This window comes from Takifugu rubripes, chromosome 8, assembly GCF_901000725.2.
Source record: "Takifugu rubripes chromosome 8, fTakRub1.2, whole genome shotgun sequence".
Taxonomy (NCBI): domain Eukaryota; kingdom Metazoa; phylum Chordata; class Actinopteri; order Tetraodontiformes; family Tetraodontidae; genus Takifugu; species Takifugu rubripes.
This window is the reverse complement of record NC_042292.1, coordinates 19,572,088-19,584,561: the sequence shown is the minus strand read 5'-3', so window position 1 is coordinate 19,584,561 and position 12,474 is coordinate 19,572,088. Positions and strand designations below refer to the sequence as shown.

General features: G+C 54.1%; 1 protein-coding gene and 3 non-coding genes across 4 annotated transcripts; all 4 read right to left on the bottom strand.

Moving 5' to 3' along the window:
- Positions 1–920: 920 nt before the first annotated feature.
- On the bottom strand, positions 921–3,196 carry rnf175 (ring finger protein 175). The gene is made up of 9 exons (XM_011620742.2): positions 3,081–3,196; positions 2,823–2,860; positions 2,614–2,755; positions 2,241–2,395; positions 2,054–2,161; positions 1,843–1,963; positions 1,615–1,748; positions 1,441–1,542; positions 921–1,346 (listed from the first exon to the last, which is right to left on the bottom strand). The coding sequence occupies exons 1-9, from the start codon at positions 3,099–3,101 to the stop codon at positions 1,226–1,228; spliced, it is 942 nt and encodes a 313-aa protein (XP_011619044.1). The 5' UTR covers positions 3,102–3,196; the 3' UTR covers positions 921–1,225.
- Positions 3,197–3,855: 659 nt separating this feature from the next.
- On the bottom strand, positions 3,856–3,948 carry LOC115250865 (small nucleolar RNA SNORD14). The gene has a single exon (XR_003889428.1). It is a non-coding gene; the product is annotated as a small nucleolar RNA SNORD14 (small nucleolar RNA).
- Positions 3,949–4,091: 143 nt separating this feature from the next.
- LOC115250867 (small nucleolar RNA SNORD14) lies at positions 4,092–4,184 on the bottom strand. The gene has a single exon (XR_003889430.1). It is a non-coding gene; the product is annotated as a small nucleolar RNA SNORD14 (small nucleolar RNA).
- Positions 4,185–4,450: 266 nt separating this feature from the next.
- On the bottom strand, positions 4,451–4,543 carry LOC115250866 (small nucleolar RNA SNORD14). Its single transcript, XR_003889429.1, has one exon. It is a non-coding gene; the product is annotated as a small nucleolar RNA SNORD14 (small nucleolar RNA).
- Positions 4,544–12,474: the final 7,931 nt, after the last annotated feature.

Below are 12,474 nucleotides of genomic sequence, written 5' to 3'. Positions count from 1 at the left end.
ATGTTACAATTAGATTACCGCACAATGAATGTAGGAATTCAGGGCAAGGCTTCTCCAGGAACAAAATGAACTTTATTACAGGCTAATCTTACATTAGCCGTCACTACTAGCAACGAACGTTAACACTTGTGGTAACACCGCCATCTAATGGACAAACATACGAACACCCACAATAAATAAAAGTTAAACAAAGACGACACTGGGATACACACAAACCTGTACATATTGACGTCTCTCCTAGCCAGTGGGATGACAGGAAGATGCTAGGCGATAGCCAATGGGATGACAGGAAGATGCTAGGCGATAGCCAGTGGGATGACAGGAAGATGCTAGGCGATAGCCAATGGGATGACAGGAAGATGCTAGGCGATAGCCAGTGGGATGACAGGAAGATGCTAGGCGATAGCCAATGGGATGACAGGAAGATGCTAGGCGATAGCCAATGGGATGACAGGAAGATGCTAAGCGATAGCCAATGGGATGACAGGAAGATGCTAGGCGATAGCCAATGCGATGACAGGAAGATGCTAGCTGATAGCCAATGGGATGACAGGAAGATGCTAGGCGATAGCCAGTGGGATGACAGGAAGATGCTAGGCGATAGCCAATGGGATGACAGGAAGATGCTAGGCGATAGCCAATGGGATGACAGGAAGATGCTAGGCGATAGCCAATGGGATGACAGGAAGATGCTAGGCGATAGCTAATGGCAGAGCAGCTACAAGCATGTTTGCGTTCGCTAAACTCCGCGAGCTGCGAGTAGCAGCGGTAGCATATTTTTGACCTTCGTATCCTGAAATTTCTTTCGTAACAGGAAATATTTTCCTGAAAAATTCACATGTTCGTAAGTAGAGGTCCCACTGTACTCTAAACTCACAGATGCTGTTTTTGTCAGAAGGGTTGGAGGTTAGGGGGCTAGGGTCAGGGGGTTAAGGGGTTTAGGGTTAGGGGGTTAAGGGGTTAAGGGGTTAAGGGGTCAAGGAGTTTAGGGTTAGAGGGTTAGAGGGTTTAGGGGTTAGGGTTAGCAGCAGTGGCTAAAAAACCTGGAGGGGTTTCTGTGGCCGCTTCACGGCTGCTGACCCCAGGACCAGCTATCACCTGCTAGCAGCGCTTTGGTACGGGAACATGTTGCTAGCAGACAGAAAGAACACACGTTCTCAACAGGGGGCCGGACCAGCACCGGCTCTGCTCCGAACTACAGCGGCACCAGGTGCTCCGCTTGGTTCTACTCCAGACCCAGTACAAAGTTAATCCCGTGGACAATGCCGATGATGATGGGTTGCCAGGCAACCAGGTATCTCAGCCAGTCGAGGAGCTGTCCGTAAAGGACGTGTGTCTTCTCCCAGCTGGGGGTTCAACTAAGGAATAAGCCCAAAATGCCGAGTGGGCGGAGCTTAATGGGCGGGTCTTGCCTGGACAGACACCCAGACGAAAGGATACGGGTTGTTCATCATCCTCTTCAAGTCGACCTTCTCGTTGCAGTAAGGACACGTCTGCTTCTTCCCCACGATGCACCAGCCGCGGATGCAAAACTCGTGGAATCTGGGAAGCAATGAAGGAAAAAAGCAAACAATGCAGAACAAGAACCTGGGAAGAGAAGAGCGGCGAGGATACGTGTGACCGCAGGACAGCTGGTAGGTGTCCTCGATGAAGCCCTCCTCCTCCACGTCCACCAGGACCTGCTGCCCACAGACGGCACAGATGTGCTGGGCCGGACTCCTGCTGGGGATCCCTCCTCTGCTGTAGAACTGGAACAGCCCAGACGACGGCAGGGAGGTGAGCAGCCGCTCGCGCTAGCGAGCAAACAGAAAGCTAACGTAGCGCCTGTGATCAGGTCCCTACTCCGATGGTTGAGGCCATGTGGTCCGAGCAGATTTCAGCAAAGTCTCGACCCATGACGCCGTAATACAGCCCATAAAAGAGCAGGACCACACCCGCATCCATGGAGGCCTCCGCCTTGATCCTGCAGGTGAACCAGCACATTCCCAGCAGGTCAGAAACAGAGCACCGGGTTCTCCAGAACTCCCACAGGTGCGAGTGGGCGGAGTCTCACCTGAAGAGAACATTGAAGCCGAACATGGTGAACATGATGGCGAGGTAGCCCAGCACCCCCACTGCATAGCTCAGCTTGTAGATCAGCAGGAACCATTTGTAGACCATCCTGCAGGAGAAAGGAACCCGCCATCATCAGAACCAGAACCAGAACCCGCTGGGCTGCAGGCCCGCCTGTGCTTGGCCACCTGGGCGTCCGGCGGGCCAGCGGTCTGCGGGTGGCTCTGAAGAGGACGTAGCTGGTGATGACAGAGAACGCCCCCCACATGGACAGGAACCTCCACCAGTACAGCCTGATGGTGAAGTAGAGCGGCACCACCCACATCTGGACCAGCGTGACCAGCTGAGGGCGACAGAAAGGCGTTAATCTCCCCGCTAAACTGTAGCAACACAAGGGGGAGGGGCTTGTGCCAGTTCCGGCTGCACCGGCTTTTTTCACGCCAGAACCAGATTAAGCTCTCCAGAACCTGGTTCTGCCATTTCACCAGGTGTCGGTATACGACACACCCTGCAGGAGCGGTCCAGTCCAGGTTCTGGGCACATTAGCATGGTAGCACCCACGTTATAAGAGCGATGATGCCTCTGCTTCCACTGGACCAGGACGATCTGGGCCACGGCCAGGGTGGCCACCAGGATCAGAACCATCTCGGCGTGCATGGCCTCGTGTCCCCGATGCTTCACGTGGAGGCGCGCGTGTTGCACCCTGGGGTCAGAAACAGGTCAAGGGTGGGGGCGTGGCGGTGTGTGCGGGCCGCGTGCGCGGATCTCACCTCCAGCTTTCGCGGTGGGTCATTTTCAACAGGTCGTCCTGAAACAAGAGGCACAAGATGGAACCTGGTCCCTTCGGTGCCGGACATCAACCCTGTGCTTCCACGCACGTGTGGAACCGGATATAGAAACCCCCGAATCGGTCTCGTCTCGTGCGGACAGCTGCAGTTAGCTTTAGCCGCAGTTAGCTGTAGCCACCACCTACTGCAGGTCAACATTCATTCAGGTGTCAGAACGGAACCAGGTCCTCGAGTTCCTACCTGAGGATGCGCGTCGGCCATCGTGGAGCCGCAGCTCGGATCCGTCAACGCGACAAACTTCGGCCGTTTCCGGTGCGGTCGGAAACGGCCGAAGCGAGCCGAGCCTCGCTACGGCAGCCGAACAGGGCCAAAACTCGGAATATCCGTTTAGCCGGCGGTTCAGTGACGTCATACAGGTTCAGTGACGCTAAAGGCGACATCAGAGCCGAAATCACGCCAATAATCAGGCGACCTTGTTCAGAGGATCAGCAAATAAACGACCACACGTTTCTGCATTCATTTCCTTTATTTAAACCAGATGTGACGGACAGACCGCAACATTTCACACATTCATCTTTGATTTGTTGCTGAGCCCCCGGCCAGGTCATAACAACAACAACAACAATAATAATAATAATAATAATAATAATAAGTGGCGCTGACGGCCAGACCGCCCCCCTACCCACAACCCTCCTGTGAGACCCCCCAGCAGCATTTAGAAACGTTTCATGTCCATCAGGACAGGAAGGTGGCGGTGGCTCTGTAGCCTGTGGGGAGCTGGGCTGAGGGGCGGAGGGTTGTTGGTTCGAGCCCCAGGGCCGACAGAACATGGAAGGTGTTCTGGTAGTAGGGGGAGGAGCCAGGACACCTGTTCATCTGGGGACCTGTCCCTCTCGTGAGCTTTTCTCCTCAGGAACGCCTCCACACCAACTGGCCCAGCTGGGGGCTCCTGTGGGAGGAACGTTAGCATTAGCTTTAGCATCAACAGCTCAGGCGCTGGCACATCTGCAAACGGTCGCTCAGACATCCAAGGAAGTGTTGAACCGTCTTTGGTCACATGACCTCCGGTGGAAACTACGAATGGCAGGAAATGACATCATCACAGCGACAGAAACAGCTGCTGAGATCGGGCTACGCACCTGTACCGGCCGGTCGCCTCCAGCCATCACCCAACTGCTGCAGTCACCCTGGAAGAGACCAGACGTTAGCCTCCAGCTAAAGGTATTAGCACACATTCTAGTCCGGAACTCTTCGCTCAGACATCCAAGGAAGTGTTGAACCGTCTTTGGTCACATGACCTCCGGTGGAAACTACGAATGGCAGGAAATGACGTCATCACAGCGATCTTTCGATTTGACCGGACCTCAAAACATCAAGATTACAGAAACGAGCAGAGACTCGGCCTGTTTAAGGAGTGCACGTGGACGTCCACCAGCATTATCAACATAGTTAGCTGGTCAAGTCAGGCTGACCTTCAGACACGACCTTAAACCACTCACCAACAGACGGGACCTCCAGGAGACCAACGGCTCCAACAGCCACCCTGAGGAAACATTAACACTCAATTAAGATCAAAACCAGTCTGCTTGAAACTCAGCAGCTCATTTCAGTCGCTCAGACATCCAAGGAAGAGTTGAACCGTCTTTGGTCACATGACCTCCGGTGGAAACTACGAATGGCAGGAAATGACGTCATCACAGCGAAACACGATCAGACCAGGTGAAAGATCTGGAATAAACTTACAGAATAAAAGCGACTCGTCGGCCGTCTGACGTCCTCAGGCGGGTTGGAAGGGCAGCTGCCATGTTTCAGCGCCATCACCCACGGCAACCGGCGCCAGCCTGTTTAGACCACATGATCATTCAACAGCAGGGCTCCACATCATTAAGTTCAAACAACCATTAAGACGCTCAGACATCCAAGGAAGTGTTGAACCGTCTTTGGTCACATGACCTCCGGTGGAAACTACGAATGGCAGGAAATGACGTCATCACGGCGCGGGTGCGGGTAAAGAACTAAAATAAAAATTGCCTCTCAATACCGTAGTTCTGTTGTCAGGGTCATCTTCACCTCAGCAGCACCTCAGGCAGAGGAATCCCTGGTATTCATCATCCTGCACATGAAATCTGATCAGAAACTTTCATCTAAACAGTCCAAATATAAATTTGATCTGTGGCTCTAAATCAACTCTATTCACCTGCGTTACGTTGGAAAAAAATTAGATCCATATTCCAAATCATTGACTGGAGGTACATTTTGAGACAGCAAGCAAAGATGACTAAAACTGACTAGTTTGAAGAACATGACATGAACTCCGCGGACTACAGAACAACGTGGCGAGGCAGAGGATCCGAGGCCATCGGCCCTCGCAACGTCCCCTCGAACACGGCGGTCGGCGGAATGATGCTGCATATTTAGTCACCGTGGGCGCAGGACCTCTATTAAACAGCGACAGCGCGGATTAAATGTGATAATTACCCATAAAGACACATCGCGACCACCTCCGGCATCGCCACAGCTCCAAATGACCGAAGCGCCTGTTCTTCTGCCTTTTATTCCAAACGGCGGCTGAGCGGCTGCTCTCTGGCGCCTGAGCGCCCCCGCTCGGACAGGAGGGGAACTGCACCCACTGGCGCTGCCTCATGACATTTGATTTGTTTTAACAAAGATGATCGGCGCAAAAATAAAGTAAATGTAACATTTACCTTCAACATAAGATTCAAAATAACATCTAACATTTAAAATCACAGACATGATAAATAATGAATTTGATATCAGAAAATAACACTGAAGAAAGATGAAAAGCAAGACAGAGAGGGACCTTTTAACTTTTAAGCGCACTTTTATTTACATCTATTAAACACTCCATCATCGTAGGAGCTAGTTAGAGAGTTTGAGCACAGGACACCTTGGTGTCCCCACAGCTCCAGGTTCACGGTGGCCTTGTAGAAGCAGAACTGCAGCCTCAGTCTGGCTCTAATGTTCTGCCTCCACATCACACCTGTCCCCGTCCTGGATCCTGCGTCAATCGCTAATTTAGCTTCTACGATTAAAAAGGTTAAGACCTGACACTTTTATAGGCAGTCCCAGCAATTAAAACCTGAGCAGAAAAAGTGACGTTAAAACGGTTAAAAACCTCACTTAAAACACTAATTGTCTTTCCAATGTTCACATAAAAAGTGTGTTTGTCTGCTCCATGGAGCTGCCCTCCTCACACCCAGGACTCAGCTGGAGGTCAGGGGAGGCTCAGAGGGGTCGCTCCTCCTCTGCCGTACCGCAGGAGAAGGCTCCTCCTCCTCCTCCTCCTCCTCCTCCTCCTCCTCCACAGCTACTCTCTCCTCCTCCTCCTCCTCCTCCTCCACAGCTCCTCTCTCCTCCTCTCTCATCCTCCTCCTCCTCCTCCTCCTCTCTCCACAGCTCCTCTCTCCTCCTCCTCCTCCTCCTCCACAGCTCCTCTCTCCTCCTCTCCTCCTCCTCCTCCTCCTCCACAGCTCCTCTCTCCTCCTCCTCTCTCCTCCTCCTCTCTCCTCCTCCTCCACAGCTACTCTCTCCTCCTCCTCCTCCACAGCTCCTCTCTCCTCCTCCTCCTCCACAGCTACTCTCTCCTCCTCCTCCTCCACAGCTCCTCTCTCCTCCTCCTCCTCCACAGCTCCTCTCTCCTCCTCCTCCACAGCTCCTCTCTCCTCCTCCTCCTCCACAGCTCCTCTCTCCTCCTCCTCTCTCCTCCACAGCTCCTCTCTCCTCTCTTCTCCTCCTCTCTCCTCCTCCTCCACAGCTCCTCTCTCCTCCTCCTCTCTCCTCCTGTAAACAGAAGAAAATAGCTTCAAGAGCTAGAAAGGTTGAAATGTCTCAAAATGAGAAGGCTGACACACTCCTCGTAGAGAGAGAGGGGGAGAGGAGAGAGAGGGGAGAGGAGAGAGAGAGGAGAGGGGGGAGAGAGGAGAGAGAGAGGCAGAGAGGGGAGAGAGGGGGGTAGAGACAGAGAGAGAGGGAGAGAGGGGGAGAGAGAGAGAGAGGGGAGAGGGGGAGAGAGGGGGAGAGAGAGAGGGGGAGAGGGGGGAGGGGGAGAGAGAAAGGGAGGGAGGGAGAGGGAGAGAGAGGGGAGGGGGAGAGAGAGAGAGAGGGGGGGAGAGACAGAGAGGGGAGAGGGGGGGAGAGACAGAGAGAGATTTAACAACACCTTTATTTACATGTATTATTCACATTTGCATTTATACAATTCAGAGTGAGAGATTGGAGACCTTCAAAAATTCAGGATCAAGCAGCTCCTCCTAACTGAACTCAGGACATCTCTCACACCCCAGATGTCTTCGAATGTGCCAATTTGGCCGGTCAGTTTATAAAAATTAAATTCCACCCTGAGCCGAGCTGCCAGCAGTCCAGTCATCATGGCCACCACGTCCTCTGACCCCTGACCTCTCACCCGGTTCTTCCTGGTCTTCCATATGGCCAACTTAGCCGTCCCCGAGAGGACATTGACCAACTGTGTAGAGCCTTCCTCCTTGCACGGTAGTGTGGACCAAAGATAAACGTCCTGAAAGAAAAGCCCTCACCTAACCCAAGAAACCACCTCTGTAGCTGTCCAAACAGCCCCTCCAGTCTGGGACACTGGACAAAGAGGTGGTGGATGGTTTCTGACTGGGAACAGAAAGGGCAGCCATCCCCTGTGCTGGGGTCAAGGTGCACCAGATACCTGTTGGTAGCTATGGCCCCATGCACAATCCTCCACTGGAGGTCTCCTGTCCGTTTATCAACAGGAGGCTTGTACAGGGACCGCCAACAACCCCCCGGGGAAGAGCCTGCGCCAAAAAAACTAGTCCACCCTGACGCCTTCAGCCCTTCCAGGGAGCGCAAGTTTCTGACCTTCACAGCTAAGATGTAGAGATCTTTCCTCCCGACACCTTCAAAATCCACTGATACCGAAGACTTCAGGGACAGCAGGTTGTCTTCCTCGGGCTGCCACTGTCCAACAGCTGGACAGACAGCCAAGGAGGGAAAGACATACTCACACTCGTCGTCCCACAGTTCAGACACAGATGGATCCAACACAAAGACTCTTAGGGCCTCTGGCAGGGAAGCACAGACCTCTCTTACAAGCTGGAGCAGCAGCCTGCTGGACCTCATGTTGAGCCGGTCAGAGAGATCAGGGACAGAGGTCTTCAGCAAGTGGCCCAGCTTCACTACTCCAGCATCCCTCAGTCTGGACCTCAGGGTGGCGGAGGACAGGACCCGAGAGGTGATGATGCTGTTTCCAAAAAGGGGCTCTTCAAAGATCCACATCCCTGGTATTGTCACAGCTTTGTGCTTAAACGATAGAACCTGCCATGCCTTCAACACTGACTGGTAGAAGGGTGTAAGACCAGTCAGGTCCATGGACTGGGGCTGAAGCAGGAACAGGTGTTTGTCGTACCCCAGTCGCCCAGCCTTCCTTAACAACAGACAGGCCATATCCGTCCACGGCACACCAAGACTGTACAACAGTCTTTGTGCCGCCTGCAGTCTGAAAGCTGTGACACGAGATGCAATGTCCACCAATCCCTGTCCTCCCTCCTGTACTGGCAGGTACAGCACTGCAGACCTCAGCCAGTGCTGGCCCGACCAGAAAAAGCCCACAATCAATTTTTGTCCACATCACCCTGATCCCTAACAAAAACATTGATGTCATCGGCATAAGCCGACACCACCAGCTGGGGACGCGCAGGAAGACCAGGTAACAAAAGTCCCGACAGCCTAGTTCTAAGGTTGTTTAGAAGAGGTTCGATGGCCAATGAGTACAACTGTCCAGAAATAGGACATCCCTGTCTTATTCCCCGTTGGACGCTCACTGGACAGCTCAGCCCCCCACCAACCTTCACCAAACAACAAGCATCCCTGTACAGCAGAGACAAGAGTGACAAAAAAACATCCCCAAAACCAAAAGCCCTTAATGTGGAAAACAGAAACTTGTGATCGACCCTGTCGAAGGCCTTCTCCTGGTCTAAAGAAATCACCCCGACATCAATGTCGTACAGTTTACAAAGGTGAAACAAATCTCTCATTAAAAAAAGGTTGTCCATAATTGACCTGTCCGGGACACAATACGACGTCTGTGGACGAGCAAATCGAGGTGGTTCTTGAGCCTGTTGGTGAGCACCTTTGAAAGAAGTTTATAGTCCGTGCAGAGCAAAGCCACAGGATTCCAGTTTTTTAATAAAGCCAGGTCCCCCTTCTTCGGGATCAGAGCGAGGACCGCGGTCTGACAGGATGTCCTGTGTGAGTGCACTCCTGCAGCACCTCCCACAGGTCAGCACCCAGACACCTCCAGAAATGTTTATAGAAGTCTGCGGGCAAACCATCCAGTCCTGGAGCTCGACCCGAAGCCATCTGTCCCACCGCAGCAGTAAGTTCATCCAATGTGATGTCAGCGTCCAGGGTGGACCGGTCCCTCTGGCTCAGCCGAGGAAGACCCTGCAGGAGCTCATCTTCCCTGCTACAGTCCTCTGCCCTGTAGAGGGCGCCGTAGAAGTCCACAGCGTGTCTCCTCATCTCACCCTGGTCAGCTGTCATCGTTCCATCAGGCAGGCGGAGGCAGAGCATCTGTTTGGCGCGTGAAACAGACCTCTCCAGATTGAAAAAGAAGGAGGTGGGAGCGTCCATCTCCTTGATGCTGGTGAACCTTGACCTCACCAAGGCCCCCTTCACTCTTTCCTGTAAAAAGGAGCTGAGTTCCTGCCTCTTCTGCCTCAGTGTGTGTCCCTGTGCTGGTGTGTGTGCTGAAACTACCCTCCAGATCCCTGATCTCCCTCTCCAAGTGTTCTATGGTGTGTTTTACCCGTGTTGTTGTGTGACTACTGTATTGCTGACAGAAGACTCTGATGTGTGCTTTACCCACCTCCCACCACTGACCAAGACACTCAAAGTCCCCCTTCCTCCCTCTCCAGGTTCCCCAGAAGGCCTCGAACCTACGACTAAACTCAGTGTCCTGGAGCAGCTTCACGTTAAAGTGCCAGTATGAGCTGCATTTGTGTGTTTGTGAAATAAGAAAATCAAAAGTGGCCAAGTGATGATCAGTGAACCCAACCGGATAAATGTGACTGTTAACTAACCTATTGCTAAAACCCTGGGACAGGTAGAACCCGTCCAGCCTAGCGGCACTAATGACCCCATCCACCACCTTCACCCATGTGTACTGCCTGATGGTGGGATGCTTCACCCTCCAAACATCTACCATCCCCAGCTCTGCTCCCAGCCTAGACAGCACAGCAGCTGACTGGAGATGAGGCTCCTGTCCAATCCTGTCCAGTGTGACGTCTGTGGTGCAGTTCCAGTCCCCCCCCATGACTACACACTCGTCCTGACCACACCGCTCCACAAACGAGGAGACCTTCTGGAACAGGTCCAGTCTGTCTGAGCCCTGACTGGGAGCATAGATGTTTATTAGACAGAAGACGAAGCCCTGAACCTCAGCTCTGACAGCTAAAGCTCTGCCTGCAGCGATCTCTGTGGTGGAGGTGACTCTAACGTCCAGCCTGGGAGAGAACAAAGTGGCCACACCTGCAGACAGGTTGGTGCCATGGGACAACCTAGACAGGCCTCTCCACCACAGACCCCAGTCTACCTCATTGTCTCCATCACTGTGTGTCTCCTGGAGGAGAAGGATGTCCAGCTTCTTCTGAGCAACCATATCTGCAACCAGAGCCCTCTTCTGTGGATCCCTGCCACCATTGATGTTAAGTGAGGCCACCCTGAGCTTGTTCATGGAGGCTTGGAGAGGTGAAGCAGCAGAAGGAGCAGCAAAGAAAAGAGAAGTTATGCAACACATTCATCCTCGTCATTAACCTCAGCAACTTGTTTGGAGCTTTTAACATGTTTTAGCTTTTTTCCTTCCTTTCTGCTTCAGCATCTTTCTTGTTGCTGTCATGTGTTTCTTTAGACGGAATCTTTTTCTTTCATCGAGGAGGTCGACTCCCACAGCCCTCTGCAACCTCAATGCACTTTTCAAAAACTTTTCAGAGTCTGGGAAAAAATCAGCCGCCTTCACAGACTGGCCAAAGGTTTCGTCCAGGAAGCTGGTGACGTCTTCCAGGGTGTCCAGGTCCCCAGTAAGGGACTGGGAGTCCGCTACAGACCCACAGTCGGAGTCAGAGTCAGACCCCCTCACCTCCTCCCCTCCCTCATCAACACTCAGCATCTCAGCTGGCTGATCAGGGAGCTGCTCCCCAGCAGCCTGACCCTGGTCACCACTGACCCCCTGAGCTCCTGGCTGCTCCTCCTCAGCTGCTCCTGTCTGTACATTTACTCCCATCTCCACCTCCTCTGTTGCTCCCATCTCCACCTCCTCTGTTGCTCCTGCCTGCGCCTTCCCTGCCATTTGCACCTCCTCAGCTGCTCCCTCACTTCCTGCCCTAACTGCAGCTACACATTCACCTCCTCCTTGCTCCTCTACCTGTCCACTAGGGCCTCCTCCAGCATCGGCCGCCACCTCGTCACCACCACCGCTCGGTGGGGCGACGCGGCTCGACATGGCGCCGGTGCGAGCGCCCTCATTAGCGGGTCTGTGAGGACAAGCGACACGCTTGTGTCCCACATCCCCGCACCCAAAGCACCTCATGCTCCCAGAGCTGGCGTAGACCATGTAGTGTCCCTCTCCATGTCCTGAAGGACACGTCCAGTGTCTGTGACGGACAGGTGAGGAACATGAAGCGCTGCCTCCCGAGTGAGAGCACGTGCTTCAGTTTGTCGCTCCTGCAGCCCGGACCCCCCACGGTCCCCGGACCCCCCGCGGTCCCCAGACCCACGGTCCTCAGACCCCCCACGGTCCCCGGACCCCCCACGGTCCTCAGACCACTCGCCATCTTTCCAAACCGCTGCAGCTCCAGAGCCTCATTAGTGATGAACGGGGGAACACCTGAGGCGGTGACCCGGTGGAGGGCGCGGCGAGCGGGGACACCTGCAGGTGCGCTCCATTCACCGTCACCCCCCTCCCCCCCAACTCAGCCACCACTCCTCTGTTCATCCTGGAGGCGCAGGACAGGTGAGCGGGTCCCACCTGGTCCCCCACAGCCAGGAGAACCTCCTCCACCGGTACAGACGGGTCGGGTTGGACCCGCACCCCGTGTCGGATCAAGAGAGACGGCGTCCCCGAGGACGCCATCCCCGCCGCAGAACACGACTAAACTCCACCAAACCACCGACAACAACCACCCTGATGATAGTGCAGATACACCACCAAGAGGGGGCGTTAGTCAGGGGAAAAACACGCAAAAACTCACAAAACTCACAGCACGCTCTCCAGCACGCGGTCAGCGAGAGAGGGGAGGGGGGAGAAAGGAGCGAGAGGGGGGAGAGGAGAGGAGAGAGAGAGGCAGAGAGGGGAGAGAGGGGGAGAGAGAGAGAGGGGAGAGGGGGGAGAGAGGAGAGAGAAAAGGAGGGAGGGAGAGGGAGGGAGAGGGAGAGAGAGGGGAGGGGGAGGGAGGGAGAGGAGAGGAGAGAGGGAGGCAGAGAGGGGAGAGAGGGGGAGAGAGAGAGAGGGGGGAGAGAGGAGAGAGAAAGGGAGGGAGGGAGAGGGAGAGAGAGAGAGAGGAGGGGGGGGAGAGGAGAGAGGGGAGAGAGGGGGAGAGAGAGAGAGAGGGGGAGGGGGAGAGAGAGAGAGAGG